This window comes from Eucyclogobius newberryi, unplaced genomic scaffold, assembly GCF_026437365.1.
Source record: "Eucyclogobius newberryi isolate DKJ021-1_F unplaced genomic scaffold, fEucNew1.0.hap1 SCAF_19, whole genome shotgun sequence".
Classification (NCBI taxonomy): Eukaryota; Metazoa; Chordata; class Actinopteri; order Gobiiformes; family Gobiidae; genus Eucyclogobius; species Eucyclogobius newberryi.
Genome location: NW_027315823.1, coordinates 9,716,518 through 9,734,237, shown reverse-complemented (window position 1 = coordinate 9,734,237; position 17,720 = coordinate 9,716,518). Strand labels below are relative to the sequence as shown.

The 17,720-nt window shown below is 39.6% G+C and overlaps 1 protein-coding gene across 4 annotated transcripts in view; it reads right to left on the bottom strand.

Moving 5' to 3' along the window:
- The window catches only part of sox13 (SRY-box transcription factor 13), a 32,138-nt gene extending 16,671 nt beyond the window's left edge, over positions 1–15,467 (bottom strand). For 3 of the 4 annotated variants that reach the window (XM_072451659.1, XM_072451661.1, XM_072451660.1), the window contains exon 1: positions 5,293–5,408. In XM_072451659.1, coding sequence (XP_072307760.1) covers positions 5,293–5,366 — 74 coding nt within the window. In that variant the 5' untranslated portion in view covers positions 5,367–5,408. Of the gene's footprint in view, positions 1–5,292; positions 5,409–15,292 lie in introns of those variants that run through there. The other variant, XM_072451662.1, reaches the window with a different exon arrangement.
- Positions 15,468–17,720: the final 2,253 nt, after the last annotated feature.

Genomic DNA, 17,720 nt, shown 5'->3' with positions numbered 1-17,720 from the left:
TAGTATGCATGGGCCGTGCATGAGTGGAGGAGTGCGTTAGTAAGTGTTTGGAAGTGGAGGAGCGCTGAGCGCTCGATTTTCGCACTTTCGCATCCGTGCTTTGCACGTCCTTACGGAACTAATAGGCCTCTCGCCAGCTTGTGGCGCTCGGGCCTAATAATAAGAAACCAGGCGAGAACAAAGACTCGAGCATTCCGTGGAAAGAATTCCACTCCATGGCTCGAGCCAATTACAGAATTATAAGACTCTTCAGAAATTGCTTGATTTCTCTCCACTTTTCAGCCTCATTTCATTCAAATGTGCTGTCCAATAGAGTCTACTTCCACTACATAAATATTCTGTACTTTAAACCAATAATCAAGATGATTTAAAATGTAGTAAAGTAAAGTAAAATAAAGTACTTTCAGTGTGGGAGTGGGGAAGTAATAGTGTATTTTAGATGAACTCATGCATGGATTTCTCTGTGATGCCATGAATGCCACTAATTTAGGTCACCACCAATGTCAAGGTCAAAGGTCATGTGGTGAAAGTGCCATTGTTTGAGGTTGTCTGAAAGGTGACAGTGAATAATAGAGGGCTAAGGGGGAGGTCTACCCACATCACCTCAGTGACCAGCAGGGCAGGTAGAGAGAGGTAGAGAGATGTAGAGAGAGGGAGAGAGAGGGAGAGAGAGGTAGAGAGAGAGAGGGAGGGAGAGGGAGGGAAAGGGAGAGAGAGGCCACACTCAACTGAGCCAGTGTGCGTGTTTGATTTCCCAGTTTGATTTCCCAGAAAGAAAAACACAGCAGACAGCCGAACAAAACAACACAACACACAAGGGCAAAAAGTGCACATATATATATATATAAAGAGGCAGAAAAAAAGCCATTGTTGGAGCGGGGGAACAAAGGAAGCCGGGACAATGGGGCAGAGGCTGACAAAAGCCGCGGCCGCAGGAAACAGGCCGGAGAACAATGGTAGAGGAATGTGCCGATCCGACTCGGGAACACGGCACAAAAATGTGAAGCGCCACACAGCATAATAATGATTAAACCCCCTCCCGACTATAAAAGGGACACTAAACAAAGGCACCTGCCTGCAGAACCCAAGGCTCCTGGCTCACTGAACAATGTTCAGCTTCACTATGAACTAAAACATCTCCAACTGTGTCCACTGAGCAGGCATGAAGATCCACCTGTTGAAAGTGAGGGCTTGTAGTACAGAGCTAAAATGCATATTTACATGTCTCAGCACTGATCAAAACTCTAAGACTGTAGAATCATACTAGCCCCTGAATGTGTTCTTTATGTACAGTATGAATGCACATGAATGTTCTGAAGGTTTTAACACTTCATGTCCTCAGCAAAGAGAAAACTACTCAAGATGGTTCTCATCAAAACTTACAGGATAAAAAAAAATATCTCATTTAATAATAAGATATTCTGACAATCATTTCATGCAACTGTGCTGTGCAATAAAGTCTACAAGCAAAAATATCAATATTTATCAATAAATCAATATGTTGTCCTCCAAACCAATAATCAAGATGAAAAGTACAATTACTTCAGTGTGGGAGTGTGTATTTTAGATATTTCTCTGTGATGTGTTCCGACACATGAATAACAGTATTTGTTTTGCCAGTGAATTAAATACAGCACTCAGAGTCCTGAACCTGTTAAATACATCTGCAACAAGAGGAGCCGCTCACATTGAGCTGCTGCAGCTGCCACCACCATCAGCTCCACACACGGCCCAGCATTCTGACTTCACCCATGAGCAAGGCACTACAGCTTTAACATATTATTATGCTCAAAAGTGTTGAGTGTTAGTTTATGTTTAAAGATAAAGCATCTTATGGCAAAAGACAACTGCATATGTAGGGACAATATGTATCTCGATACATGGGTCCCAATATCGAATCGATTTTGATAAGTTTTGGCTCTCATAAAAAATAAAAACAGCTCCATGGGATTTGTGGTCATTAAAATAATATATTAAACACCAGTTATATTACCTTAACTTGAAGCTAACATTTCAAGGGCAACATTTCAACATTTAAGGCCCAAAGTCACTGGGATAAAAGGATGTCACAACTATTGGGTTCATCGATAATGGTGATTATTCACGTCACAATATAATCGTGAGAACCAAAAAATAATTAAGAATAATCATGACAGTTTTATCTTTCAGAAAGTTCATTTTCATAAGGCTGGTCACAAACCTGAGGAACAGTAACATGTCAGACCATGCGAATGAAAGAAGATTTCACTGTTTTTTAGTCCCAGTCTCAACAATCATGAATAATCGTTAAATCGACTACAAGTGGTAGAAAACGAATGAATAACATTCCAATACATTGCAGCATGATATTATTCTATATGTGATCAAGGATCAGTTTTTAATGATTTACCGCTCTGAACTTTTAACCAGTAAAACACTTGTAAATATACTTAGTATGGGCTGCTGGGAGAAATACACTATCAGACTGCAACGTAAAATAAAAAGTAACAGAAAGATAAAACTCACTGTTAAAATATAGAGACGTTTACTTCCTGAATTTGCGAAGGATGGCACAGCTTAACCTTTTCCGTTCCAAACCAAAATATATGACAACACAGCGTGCATGGAGCAACACATGCATTGAGCGTGTATCAAACGATTGCATATTATATTGAATATCGTTCCATGCCTAGTACATTAATATTGGATACTGTATTTCATTTTAAAATAAACCAACTTAATTATAGGTTTATATAAACTGCGTTGAAGCAAAGGCATGCACATGAAGTCATGGACACTTCCTTCCTCATAGTGTGACAGGTGTCTTGGTGGTAATCACTGATATATAGTATAACATATAGAATGGCTGTTCTCATAGGGACAGTGCTGCTGGCCAGGGCACCCGCCTGGCAGCGGGTGCCCTGTCCCACGCTGCAGTTATTCCTGGGGCCCTCCACGTTCCACAGGCTGAGAGCGGAGCTGCCACAGGTGGCTTTCACACGCCTGAGCTCTGCGTGTGAGGTATGCTCAGAATCTGAGTGGCCGCAGGCTGCTGACAGACAGGAATGAGTTAAGGTGCATGTGTGGATGTGTGTTTTACAAGCACAAAGGCTTTCTTTACAACAATACTTTCAGCATCTTAGCTTGAACAATGCAAGCAGCCAAGGTTATCACGTACCTCCACAGCGTTTTGTTAAATACACGCTCCTCTCTGAAGCACCCATGTGGAACCCAGCCTTGCCTGCACATGTATGGGCTTCTAAAAGTGCCCTTTGAATAGAGCTTTCCTCAATTTGTGAAAGATCACTGGGGCCCGTTCATACCACATACAGCAGCTTTTACTGGTGCTCACCACAAGCCAAGGAGAAATAAGTGTTCAGAAGGCCCTGATGCAGCTGTGCCCAGTATCAAGAACAAAGTGACCAAAAGCTGCTATTTAGGACTCTTGAAAAGTAATATACCGGTACTCACTTAAGGGGCAAGTGCTAACCTTAAAATAGGCGAGGTTTCAGGTTAATGTAGGTCATGTACTACATTATTTCCGTATCAAAAGGCTTGTTATCAAAATACATAAAGCACACACTGATGGACGGGGGCCAGACATTTTCTGTAAGAAGGGCTAAGGGGATGCCGAGATCTTCCATGTGGATGTGCTCAATTAACATGGTGCCTAAAAGCTTTTAACGGCTCCAAGTTTCCCCCTTCCAAGTTTGCTTTGCTGTTCTAAACGTTATTTGAGCATTTTTGGTAGAGATTGGAGGACGTATGAAAAAGGGACATAAATGTGGGGCTTTGGGGGAGCATTGGCCATCTTAAGGTAGGTTCATGCTTGACGCGTCCGCAAGGTCCGAACTTTCGTAATATTTCGTGATGAGGGGGGGGGGGAATCCACTACGATATGCGGACGGTTTCGCGCAAAAAATCTCATAGCAGTTTTCTCAAACTTCTACTGTAGATACCGCATGAAACTTGCGCAGACAATAAATACTGCCAACGTCTTCTCCGCTGCACTCCGCACGTCTCATTTCTGTGTGGGAAGTATAATCCAAGCTTTAGGGGTGACTTGCGTCCCTACAAGGCTCAGCCCCTGGATGAAGGGTGACCGAGGACATGCCTCCTATGATAAACATCTCTTTAAAGCACTAACAACGGTGAAACCTTACACTTCCCACGGCACAAGTAGACTTCCCACAAAACCTTCAGTTAGCCAACAAGTTGTAACATGTAAATGGTGACATTTGGCCCAAGGGAGCTGCCAACCTGAAGCCTGGTGTTCATTCTTTTGTTACCTTTTCTTTCATTGTTTCCTGATTCTCAGCACACTCTTTTCTTCCTCCTCAGTTGCTGACAGGACCAGCTTGCTGGGTTTATATGGTCCTTGCAGCTCCCCAGCTCTAGCCTGGGGCCCGGAGTGCACACTGAGAAAGCCACTTTGAGCAACAGGAACAAGTGAGACATGTAAAGAGCGTCGCTTGGTCATAAACAAATAAAGGCATTCTCATTGTCAGCCCTGAGACTGACAGCTGCAATGGCAGAAGGTTCCCTGCAGGAAGGTTTCAAAGCACCGCACTCAGCTGGCTGTCCATTAAAACTGACAAGATTTTGCACCTCGATCTTAGTGTGTTTCCAGAACCAGTTTGCTTGCACTTTAAAACATGGCCATTTGATTTCCTCCCATTCTGTTTGGTAGTAAACATGTTTGTGGCAGAACAGCAACTATTTCAGTGAGTTTCCCCTCATGTTAAGACAAGTGTATACTGAAGCGTAAACAAATGTTTGTAGATAAATTTCATACTGTGCTTTATTTGAATAGAAATGATAGAACAATGACGAATGCCTCTGTGCCCACGGGCCTGGCACTGACTCTGCCGTACATCACTCAGCACATTTCTTCTGTTTGGCTCAAGGACACCTGCACAACTCACCTGACTCTAGCTGACTAATGCCATTACCACGACTTGAATGTGGCATGGAAGGTTCTCAAATCCTGTGCTCAAGTTAAGCTACAGCAAGTAAATACATAAGCAAACCAATACAGTCATAAATTAAGTAATAAATGAACACAATATGTTTTAGAGTTGCATGATAGTTTGATGTCTGTGGATGACAAAAGTGTTTTGGTGTTTAAGAAAATGCACAGAACGAAAAAGTAAACGTGTCAGTTACTGGAAATTGTTTGTCATATTATTGGTTTGACAAGCTTTTTGTCCAGTTGCCAAAAAGTTATTAGGCACATGTTAATTAAATTATAATTAAATATATAAATAACTATTCATTTATAAAAATCATAAGATGGACATGCAGCAAACTAACCTGTTAAGGAATGGCCGCGCAGAGATCCTAAAGTGCTGCAGATCCAGTTGGCAGGAGCTGCTGACACAAGTCATAGTGAATGCTGTGTGTCAGTGAAAACGCTCGTCTTTACACTCTGCACTCTGACCCCCCCCCCCCCTCTCCTCCCCGCCCCCCTCCCCATGCATAGCCCGTGCATCTCTTCACCAGAGCCATATACAAAGCGCCTCTTCAAATCCCGTCTCATTTTGCATAACAAGCATGCACACAGTAGCAGGTTCCCGTGTGCGGCCCAGACTGATGAAGATCGCCTGCCATTCTAAACAGGTGTGGAGCCAGCAGCAGTGATAAAGCCACCGTCAAAGAAATGAATAGGATGTCATGCATTGATCAGAATCATGGTGTTGTTAAAAGGTGCCATTTGAATGAAGCAAAGTCTTTTTGTCTAATTTATTTACTTTATATGGAAAGTTTAATATGGAGAGTATTTTTTTCTTTTTCTTTTTTTAAACATTAAAAAGGATCGCAAAAAGAGACAGAACAGAAATGTCTTGTATTATCTTCCAAACAAAGATAACAAAAAGTTATATTTACGTCCTGTTCTGGTCTGGTTTTGTGCAATACTTGAACCTTAATCAAGACATTTACGGGCACTTTTTCACACATTCCTGATGCGTTGTGAAAAATATCGTCTGAATATCATTATCGAGATCGTGCAAAACAAAACAGAGATCCCATTTTTGTCAATATCGCACACAGCTACTCCAGTGTCAAAGCTTAACACGGTCGACTCAAGTCAAGTTGTTCAACAGCTCCAACAGCAGGAGCACTTTACTGAAATGCAGCCGTTTAGGTGTCATTATCATCATCAAACTCTTAACTCTAACCCAAAAACAAATAAAGTGCGTAAAAAGTGCCCACATTTTGAGCTCATTAAGCTTCAGCGTGATCTTAGTGCTGCCGAGTCTTAATCATTGCTCATTTAGAAACTACGGGTACGAGCTACTGCATCTTTTGCTACTTTATATCCCAACGACGGCAGAAACATCGCCAAAAAGGTGGAACCCCAAGTGGAGTTTGGTTTTACAATGACAATAATTAACTCATGGGTTTAGTGGGGAGGCGCCATTACTCATATTTTAATTAAGATCCAAGATTCAGTCATCTCCAGTCGTCACAGATCAGTCTTTTTAATCAAAATGTCTACAGCCAGTCCTGGTCAGTAAAAGCATGTAGTTTAGAGCAGAATTCAAAGAGATTCTTCAATTACTTGTTTGTTTTTTTTAAATAACAAACTCTTTGTGTTCAGGAAATTAATATTGAGTCTTCTTTATTTGGCTTTATTAAATTAGACTGTTAAAATGTTGATAGATCAATGAGGGAAAGAAAAAAAAGCTTGTTTTTTGTGGTTGTCATATCACCCACCATTTTTCAGTTTACCATTTGCCATCGTAAATCTTTCATTCTGATAAGGATGCCCTTCCTTAAAGAACCACAAATATGTTATCTTTCTTCTCATGTCAAGTGCTTTATAATTGTACAAGCACGGTGCATTTAGTCAGAATCGTGCATGTTAAAGATAATACATGATATACACTCTGTAAACACGCTGGATTGTAGCCATGTTGTCCCGCACTCACTTGCATCAACACCGGAGACAAGGCGAGCGAAGTGTCTTGCACAAGGGCGCGACGACAGAACGCACTTGCCCCACTACGGCAACACAATAAGAAGTTTTGATCTGACAATATGGTACAAGATCAAATCTTCTGTCCGGTTCTAAAAAGTGAGGTCAAACGTTTTTCTGTGCTGCAGCCTGGCGTTTCTTTATTGGTGAGGTCAGGGAGATGTTGGAGCGCGCACACACACACACACACAGACACACACATTAACACACACACATACACACATACACAAGCACTTGCAGAGGAGCTGAACAAAGCGCTGCCTTGCGTTGCTGACTGGGCCTCATTACAGAATGAGCTCTCAGGGCCACAGACACAAAAGCCATGCTCTCCTCTGCCTTTCCTTCCCCCTTTCTTCCTCTGTTCTTTTGGCTTTTTGATGTCAAGGGTACTGAACCATAATGCACAGTCCGGAGAATAACCTCATCAAGAACACATGCACTTTCCCCTGGCTTTATTTCACTTTTTTTGTCTTTCAAATGTGGCGCATGTTGTGGTGGCTGTGCGGGACGTCACACAAACAACCCGTGTTGAGAAAATTGCTGATGGACAGATAAACACACAAAGATGACCAGGAAACACTTTAAGACAAAAACTGGTTCGTCCTAAGGACAAGTTGCCGACTCAAAAACAGAGCAATGTAGTTTATTCGATCCAATGCAGTGAAGAAAGCTGTAAAGAACGTTACATAGGTGAGACCAAACAGCCTCTACACAAGAGGCTTTATCAGCACAGAAGAAATACAAGTTCAGGACCTCAGAGTGCCGTGCATCTCCATCTTGAAGCCTCTAATCACTCGTTTGAAGACGGTGAGGTGAAGGTTTTAAGCAGGGAGAAAAGATGGTTTGAAAGAGGAGTCAAGGAAGCTATTTTTGTTAAAAAAGAAAGACCTTCTTTAAACAGAAATGGAGGGCTAAGGTTTAATCTTTCTGTTATCTATAATGGAATACTGAACCCCTGGAAAGGTAGAGGACCAGGACCAGGGCATTTAGATGCTAATCAGGTACTCAGGGTGGTTGAGCCAGGGTCTCACAAAGACAAAGAGGATTCTAATAGCCCATTAAAATTCTGAATAGGCTAGCTCGGTAGATACAAGGGGGGAGTTTCTGTTGAAACAAACAACTCTTTCTACTTCAGGAAGGCTCCGCCCAATGGGCGGGTCTTACCACAGAACAGTATTAATATCAGAGTTCTCGATCTAAATTCTTTTATTGACAATGACTCTTGGATGAGAGTCGAAACGTCTATTTTTTCTAACTGAGTCCAGATGACTACAACTGAAGCTTTTTCTACTATGGAACACGCCTGGACGAATGAGGGATTACACCGACATATAACACAAAGATGACATTTTACTAAAGTTTTTCCTTGTATAGTTGAGGGACTGTCCCAAAATGTACATTCTGGATCGTTTTGCACACGATGCCAAGAGCTGGTTGAAAGTAGTTGTATATAGTTAAGTTTGATGGGTACTGGTAGAGCACCGCTTCAATTTAAAAAAAAAATTGCATGATAAATAATATGTTGTTAAGTAAATCAGACCTGTGAGATAAATCACAATCAAATTCAAAACATGCTCCAAAAAGTATGCAATTCCTGTATTAGTTTGGCTGTTATGTCAGTCTTTTTTCAAATAGTATTGCGACACTGAACAGATTATTGATCCAAAAAGTAGAACTTGTGTATATGCAAAGTTAATCTTGTCCAATGTCAAAAGAAATGTTTATAGGCAATACAAAATGTGACCACTATATAGTACATACCGTATATACAAATTTGCATCTACAACGAGCTGCAAGCCCTGCACACAATACACAAACTGGCAATGTGGGTAAAGTGTCTTGCTCAAGGACGCAATAGCAGGCAATATGGAGGCAGTAGGGATGATCAAAATGTCAATATAGGAGGTGGGCAAAATAATGATAAATAATAATAATAATGAATAGATAATATTGTCAATTTTGTTGTATTTTTATATGCACAATTTGAACATTGAGTATAACGTTTACAGTAAAGAATATTACAAAAACAGCTTCATTTGACTGACATTTCATAATCAAACCTCAACTAACAAGTCTAAAGACGATGGTTTAACACATTTTTGTTGGACGGTCATTCTGTCGGAAACATACAGATATTCTTTTTTATTCTCCGTTGGTCTCAATCTGTTATCTTTTATCATATGCTCAGAAAATGGGAAAATTGTAAGCAAAATTGCCTTTTGGCGTATACAGCACTGTTTAAAAAAAAGTTAACAAAAGTGCATAAAGAGAAGGAAGCCGTGTAGATTCTTATCACGAGCTGCGCGGCTGTGTGCGCGCTTTGTAAGTAAGATGTATTAATAGGCTGATGACACAACTGGCCCTTTACAAAGCACTCTTTTTTTTCTTTATTCCGCTTTTCAGAGAGACACAGGTTAAAAAGCAGCCATTTTTCCCTTTCATGCCCACCCTCCACATCTCCCTCCTCTCCCCTCTCCACAACAGGCTCTGAAACAGGTCGTCTATTGTGGCAACCGGCGAAAGGCTACTGTGGCATTTATCAGAGAGGAGGAGGACGAGGAGGAGGAGGAGGAGCGGGCCAAGACAAAACACACTCCCAATAAAGAGATAGGAGAAGAGGGGGGGCGGCGAAAGGAAGAAAGGGAAGAAAGGAAGGCCACTTTTTTTCTCTCCTTCACAAAGCCCCTCCATCCCTCTCTCTCTCCCTTTCTATGACCTCCTCCCTGGCTGCTGCTCCTTGAGGCGAGCCCGCACAAAGGAGGCCCGACCCGCACAATGCACTCTCGGCACACTTTATATCCTCAGCCCATTCAGTGCGGCTTCTTCTCGTGTGTGTGTGTGTGTGTGTGTTAGTTAGGAAATGACTTTGTATCATTTAGTCACTAACTGCATCAGAATAATGAGCCTATTTATTTCAAGTCCTTGCATTGCATTCATCTCATGTATATTGCAGGACAAATTTCATCTCTTTGTTGGGACAATAAAGTATCAATCAGATTAAAATGAAGGGAATCAGGCGTTCAGGTCTACAAGAGGCATCTTCTGGAGTCTGACCAATCAAAAAAAAAAGCTTGTCCAGACATTTAGGACCAAAAGTTTTGGCATGTTAAAAATAATGTTTGAAGAATTTGACACAGAGTGGAGTTTTACAAGGCACTGACAAGAAGAAAGCCAGAAAAACAGACAATTCTGTTCGTTTGACAGGATTTTTCAGCTTGTGCCTGTCTTCATTTAAATAATGGTGTTCAGAGTGCAATATGATCAAACTACAGATAAGTTATCATGGCCCTCAGCCACGTCAGAGGCGGTTTTTACTTTTTATCACTTACACTTACTTATGTGTGTGTGTGTGTGTGTTATGTAGTTTGTAATGGCGGTAGTGGGGGTCCGTGTTTGCGAAGGGGCCGCGTATCGGAGGCGTCGTCATGGAAACGCCTTTGAGCAGCAAGGAGCACAACAGGTGATTGAACCCAGGGCCCGAGCAGCGGCAGGAGGCGCGTGTGCGTGTGCGTGTGTGTGTGTGTGTGTTACGGACACTCACGCCGCAAACAACTCCCGACAAAGCAGCTCCAATGAGCCGGTGGTCACGTCTGGGGGCCACACACACACAAACACACACACAAACACACACACACACACACACACACACAAACACACACACACACACAAACACACACAAACACACACAAACACACACTGATGCTGCAAAGACGCTTCCACGAGGAGAAGTTGAGATGTCAAAATTATTTGGTTGATTGATGACTGTGATGGGTCAGGTCGCAGTATGAAAGTGTTGTCGCGATACAAACATTTCAACTTGATTTTCTAATGAGGCGTGATACTCGGTGCGGAGTTTGATACAATGATGGTAAAAAAAAAAAAAATCTTATAGACTTTGTCATCTGAAAATTTCAAGAGCTTAAAATTCAGATCACATTTTGTCATGTGTGAGTGATTTTTGTTTTTTATATTGATACTTAGTTATTAGTTGGGATGTGACAATGTCAAATTTGAGTGAAAAACCACGATTTAACGATTGTTACTGAGACTGTTAACGTTTCTCAAGTTTGTGATCAGCTTTATGAAACAGAACTGTCTGAATGACAAAATAAATTGACAAAAATCACAAAAAGTATATTAATATTAAAGTAAATATGACAAAACATGTGATAAAAGTGCTTTAACTTTCTGTATTTTTTAAACACTATATTTCATTAAAAGCATTTATAATTTTTATTGTAAAATAGTCACAATTATATATTTTTTGGGTTCTTACAATCATATTATGACCTAAATAATCACAATTTTGACATCCCCAGTTCTTCGCATTTGATTTTCAATACTTTTGAAAACCCTACAAAAAAAATCATCAAAATCATAATTATCACAGTATTGCAATGTTTCTTTGCACAATAACCGTAACTCGAGATCTCACATTATACATTTATACTAAAATGATTATGATCACAATATTATGATACTGGCTCATAACCAAACAAAAGTAAAACCATTTCCTTTTATTCTAATGCATTGGATTCAAACTTTCTGAATAACATTATCAGTCAAACATATAAAGCACTACACATTTAAGTGTACTTTTTTGGAATATAGAATTGAAATGGCTAATTTTGCTTCTAAAAAAAGTTATTATATTTTTTTACAGTTACTTTGTGACCTGAATAATCATGATTATTGATTAACCAAATATTCTTGACATCCCGAATGGGCCAGAATATGTGGGTTTTTACGTTTCTGGTTTTCTTGTTTGTCAAGAATTGGGAATAGAGCTGTGAAGTTAATACATTTTGATCAAGTTTCCAACAATATATATATTTTTGTCGTCCTCGTTACCCTCGTTACCCTCGTTACCCTCGTTAACCTTGCTAAATAGGTTTTAATCTCAATGGGTTTCTTACCTGGTTAAATAAAGGTTAATAAATAAATGACAATTGTTGTGATCTTTTCCATTCTGAACGTTTAAGAAGTCGTTTCAGACACTGGATACGCTGCGTTGTAAAACCTCTTCCTCTGCGTTTTGATGGTCAGGTAAGAACGCTCCAGAGGAATTTTCAAGTAAATAAACTTTCATAAACCCCATAACTTATCACTTATCATTATCATTATTTATCACCACAGTTACAAAACTATTCATTCATATTATTGGATAATAAGGGGGAAAATGTGATTAAATATCGTTGGCATATTGCCCAGCCGTAGTTCACAGTAAAGCTGTTGCTCGTCGAGCGGTAGGACAAAAGAGTCTGAAATAATGACTAAATGACTGGCACGCACTGTGATGTAATGTTTTTATAGTCCTGCCCAATCACTTCGGGCAGATGTCTCACACTTTTTAAAGAAATATGGAGACTGCATGTGTGTCAATGCAGTTAGGAAATGACTTTGTATCATTTAGTCACTAACTGCATCAGAATAATGAGCCTATTTATTTAAAGTCCTTGCATTGCATTCATTTCATGTATATTGCAGGACAAATTTTATCTCTTTGATGGGACAATAAAGTATCAATCAGATTAAAATGAAGGGAATCAGGCGTTCCAAATGAACACTGAAAGCCACATAATACATTGTAATACAAATTATTTCATGCAAATAATTTCAATAAACGTACAGGTTTAGCAGCGTATTATTTGAAAACCAATGCAAATATGTTAATAAACAACGTTCTGGGGTCATTTGCCAGTGACCACACAGGACGTGCAGCTTTTTCTTCTGTTGCGACAATTTCAGCCTTGTGTTTGGGATGACAACACAGGAGTTTTGTTCCAACCATGTAAATCAACCAGGAAACAAGCAGCCATGAATCAATAGAGCGTTTGTGAATTTACATGAGCAGAGCTGAAATAAACAAATGAGGTTTTGAAGTTTTCTGGTTAGAAGAGAGAAAAAACAGAACAGTTGCTGTTTCACATCATCATGCAAATGTACAGGTCAGGCCCAACATAGAGGGACAGTTGGGATCTATTTACTATTGTTTTTCATATTTCAAATCAATTATTCTACATATTTAAAAAATAAAATAAAAGATTTGTGCATTTTAAAAGGTTATTTTATTTAAATTTGATGGCTTAAAATAATAATAAAAAATGACTTTTTATTATTATTTTACTTGCAACTAAGGCTACAAGATTAATAGTGATCAAAATGAACTTGCACTTTCTATTATCACAACTACAAATAACATGACATTTTGAAATATTTAACATAATAATTTCTTCTGCAAACAACAAAATATCCAGCAATATAAAACCTCAAAAATCCCTCTACAAAAATGTTCTGACATAGTATTCTTGTATAAGTTTAGCCGTTTATATCCGTCTTCTCTTGAGCGTCGATGCTCAGAATGTTCTTAAAATGTGCACAGAACTGAACAAACAAATCTAAAAAGGCATCTAATCGCAAAGCTCGTCAGAAAAAAGAAGAAAAAAAAACGTTCAGCCAAACTTGTAACTAACTTCTGATAATTTAATAAAACAAAACATACATATCGTTTTCCCACAAAAGCAGTGCAATACGCAATTTGCCGGGCCTCGGCTCCAGCCCTTATACAAGACATTTAAGTGCTATGACAATGAGGCGTCCTGTTCATTCACGTCCGCAACAATACGTCCCGCTCAGTGAGGCCTGTACGGGAACAGCCAGCAGGAACAAAGCGACGTGTACTTAATGCACTTTTGACAAATATATTGCCACAAAGACGCACATACCTCACAACAAAAGCCCTGGTCCTGTGGCTCTATGTTTAATCAAACACACCTTACTGGGTCCTGTAGGAGCATGCATCTGCGCTCCTCACGTACGCACATCAGCAGGTTGTACCACCACAGTCGATTTGGGCGTTAGTCATTGGGTTCGAGTCTTACCCAACCGATGTAGCTGGCTTATTAGTTTATTGGTATTAAACAGATTTATATGGAGAAGAACGCATGGAGCGAGTGAGGGAGTAAATTAATATGCGCATTTACAGACAAATATCCTTGTTACTAGACTTTTTCTGTATAAATATTTGTAACTGTGTGAATTCTTGGCGATCTTTTGGTTGTGCCAGTGCAGTTTGGGTCAGATACGGGGTCTTTTCCATAGAGAAACGTATTCATTTTAACATCTTTTCGGAGTTTGAACACATGGAGCAAGTGAGGGAGTAAATTAATATTCGCATTTACAGACAAATATCCTTTTCACTAGACTTTTTCTGTATAAATATTTGTAAGTGTGTGAATTCTTGGTAATCTTTTGGTTGTGCCAGTGCAGTTTGGGTCAGATACGGGGTCTTTTCCATAGAAAAACATTAATTTCAACATCTTTTAGGCGTTTGATCGATGCACAGGGCACGCATTTCTTTAGTCGAGAATGTCTTTAGTCAAATGCAGCTTCTATGAACCGTTCTTATCACGATTAAAGTCATTCTAAGTCACCCAAGTTGTGTGAGACAAGGGAAACACAACCTGAGCAAACCTGTGTTCAGAAAGATAAGCACTGGACCGGGTAACTGAAAATGTGGACAGAGAGAATGATGGACAATGCTGCGTGTGAGAAGATGTTAGGGAGGGTGAGGGTAAAAGATGAAGTGCTGACTGAGCAATAGGGCAGGTCGTTTGTGTTTGCACTCGTCTGAATGCCTAACTATGGATGTTCTGTGAATGTAAGGTTTTTGCTTTGTTTTGTTGTGAAAAAGAATAATCAAAAAAACATTGCAAATTATCATGGAAACTAAACAACCGTGACTTTCCATTCAGAAGATGGAATATTTCATCTAATTATTTGTCAGAATGTGATCATGATTTTAAGACTTAAAAATAATCGAGAAAATGTAATAACCACACCACAAGCAGCTTTTTAAAGACGCCCATGTAACTTTAGTCCACGGAGCAATGTATGCAAAAGTGTCGCTTTTCTACACGCCTTGTTTTAGTTACGTGTGCAAGCCATTTTTCACCAAAGACTTTATAAGTGATAAAGTCGTATGTAGAGGCTTGAAATGGCAAGCAACAGTGGGATTGATAATTAAAGGTGCACTACCCAACTTGTCTGGTCCGGCATCAAACTGATATTACTGATTTATTTGTAACGTTCCATTAAACAGACTGCATTAAACTTATTAAACCTGCATTCATCAGTAACATGTGTTTTATTCCTTTAAAACACCTTGAAATGGTCCCTTCGTCTGGTTTAATGCCGTACTGTGGAACATATGAGGCAATCCTTGACACGCCACCCGAGAAGTTACATTGCAAATTTAAGATAATACAGCTTAAATAGTCCTAGTAATAGTAATAATAGTGTAGAACAGCGGTCCCATTAGTTCAAGCCACTTACTTTAAATGTGAGGCGGTCCTGTAGCTGAGTGAGGCTCTTTATTCATCTGCTTATTCTTCTGCAGTGGCCTCTCTACAAGAGGAGACAACGTTTTACTGAACTCAAGCCACCTCTCGTGTTTCCTGTTCACGCTGAAGCCTCACTCACTTCAGCAACAGGTGGGTAATGTCTCCAATAGCCCTACAAAGCACCAAGTAAAGGTGTTAAGACTCCACCGGAATCAAACAACATTGACCCTTTGTGCTTCCCGTAGAACAACATCACTTTTCATGGCTAAGTGCTCTTTCATGTGCTGTTTGCATACAAGACTTCACTTCTATCTTTCATTAAGTGTCTTCTTTTTTCTCACAAATGAACCAGGGCGTCTATACGTGTGCGCCAGTCTGGATAAAAACCATGACTGATATTATTCAAATAAAGTTAAGTCCGGTATCGCTGATGCACTAAGATAAACAAAGCCCTTTTACTGCGGGACAGTAATTCAAAAGGCACTTGAGCTGCAGGGTAAAACAGGGTATAACAGATGTATTTAAGCTTAGCGCTGATCTCAGGGCCGTGTGCAAATCAGCCTTTCACAGATCAATAAGCGCAATGAGCCCACACACTGCATTTCAGCATTTATAACCTCTATTAAAGATGGTGGCATACGTTTTTCAGGAGGTATTAAAAAGACCCAATGACAAAGAGGAAACGATTGTGCTCTGAAGAAGACCCAAATTATGCAGGATTACTCAAACTCTAGGTTTAGGTCACGATACTGCATTAAAACATGGCTAAACATGTTCAGTAATCAAACCACATGTGAGCAATTTAGATGTGAGCAATTTACTTTGAAAGATTAGAGGTGATTTTGAAAAGTGTAGCATCACGTAAAAGTATTAGTACGGTAGTAGTGGGAGATAAGAGAGAAAGATGCAAAATATATCGAGTCTCTATATTATGATAATCAGTAACGGTTATGTTAGAATTTGACTAGTCAAACGATTATTTATATTGTACATGAGACTTTTTGAATACATTATTGACCAAATAACTGTTGAAATATAGTTACTGACTGCTTCTAGATGGAGAATATTTGCAAATGAAAAAGTTTTATTTATGAAAATAGGGCATTTTCTGACATTTTTATTCAATAATCGCCCTGTTTTTGTTGTAAAAGGGTATTTTTGTATGTGTTTTAGAGTCTGCATAGTCCGGTTAACAATTACACTTACTTTTGAAAGTTAGGTAGTTACAACGTTGCAGCCCCAATAGTCTCCAATAACAATAAAACAATGTAGTGCAATTTTTCCAATAAGGGTGTAAAGGATATTACAGTTCCATCACAGTTTGTGCAATACTTCAATCAAACCCAAACATCTACCGACTTATTTTGGCACATTTCTGACAGATTCATTTTAATTAATAAGTAGATGACCATTTTGTTGATCATTTGTATTCGCCTAATGCAGTAAAGTAGGGTCATGACAAAACATTTCCAATGCAGTTTCGATATTAAAGGTATAGGCTCCATACTCTATACAATTTTCAATACCACAATGATCCTTTACAAATGTTTTTTAGCTCTAAATAATCCTACTTTTAGTGGTCTTATATTGGCTGTGATAAAGCTCAAGATCTTTGTCTAGTTTGTGATCAGGGCGGCAAATAACGACAATTGTGCCGATCAATTCTTTCAATGAATCACTTAGTTTAGAACACAAAAGGCCAGTGAGGAAAATGTTTGTTCCTGAATTTGACCCAGATGAAGATCCTGGTGGAGCACATTCATGGGCATTTACACATTTTCCACATTTATGACTCAAACCAATTAGTCATAAACTTCTTTTCTCAGCTCATGGCATGTTTTGGAACCCATGTGTCGACCTGTTAACGATTACCCAATAAAAAAGCCCTATTTGTGACCTTTTTTATTGATTATTACTCAAATGAGTCAGTAGTTTTGATAGCCTTTATTTTATTTTTTTTCTGTTTCGATCTAATATTCGATATATTAGCCTGTGCAGCACTTGCCTCGTAGTACACCCTCGATGGCTGACCACTAACCGGTGCAGTGTTTTTAAGTCCACGTGGTCGGACAATATTCTGGAGCGTTATTTTACACATCACATGGCTTTCCACACCATTGTTCTGTGCCATTGGCCAGGCCTTGCACACACCTACAGTACATACACACAAGCATTGTCCATTGTAGAGTTTGTCTGCTCCAGAACAATGGTAGGAGGATACGGGGGTCAGGAGTAGACTGATGGACACAGGAAGCACACACACACACACACACACAGAGACACACAGACACACACACAAAGGCTATAGCTCAGGTTATGGCAGCTCACACTTTTGAAGAGAGAGTGCAATATTAATAAGTGCATGAATCATGACCATGAGCGGTTTGCATTGAAGATATACATTATTAATGGACTTTACA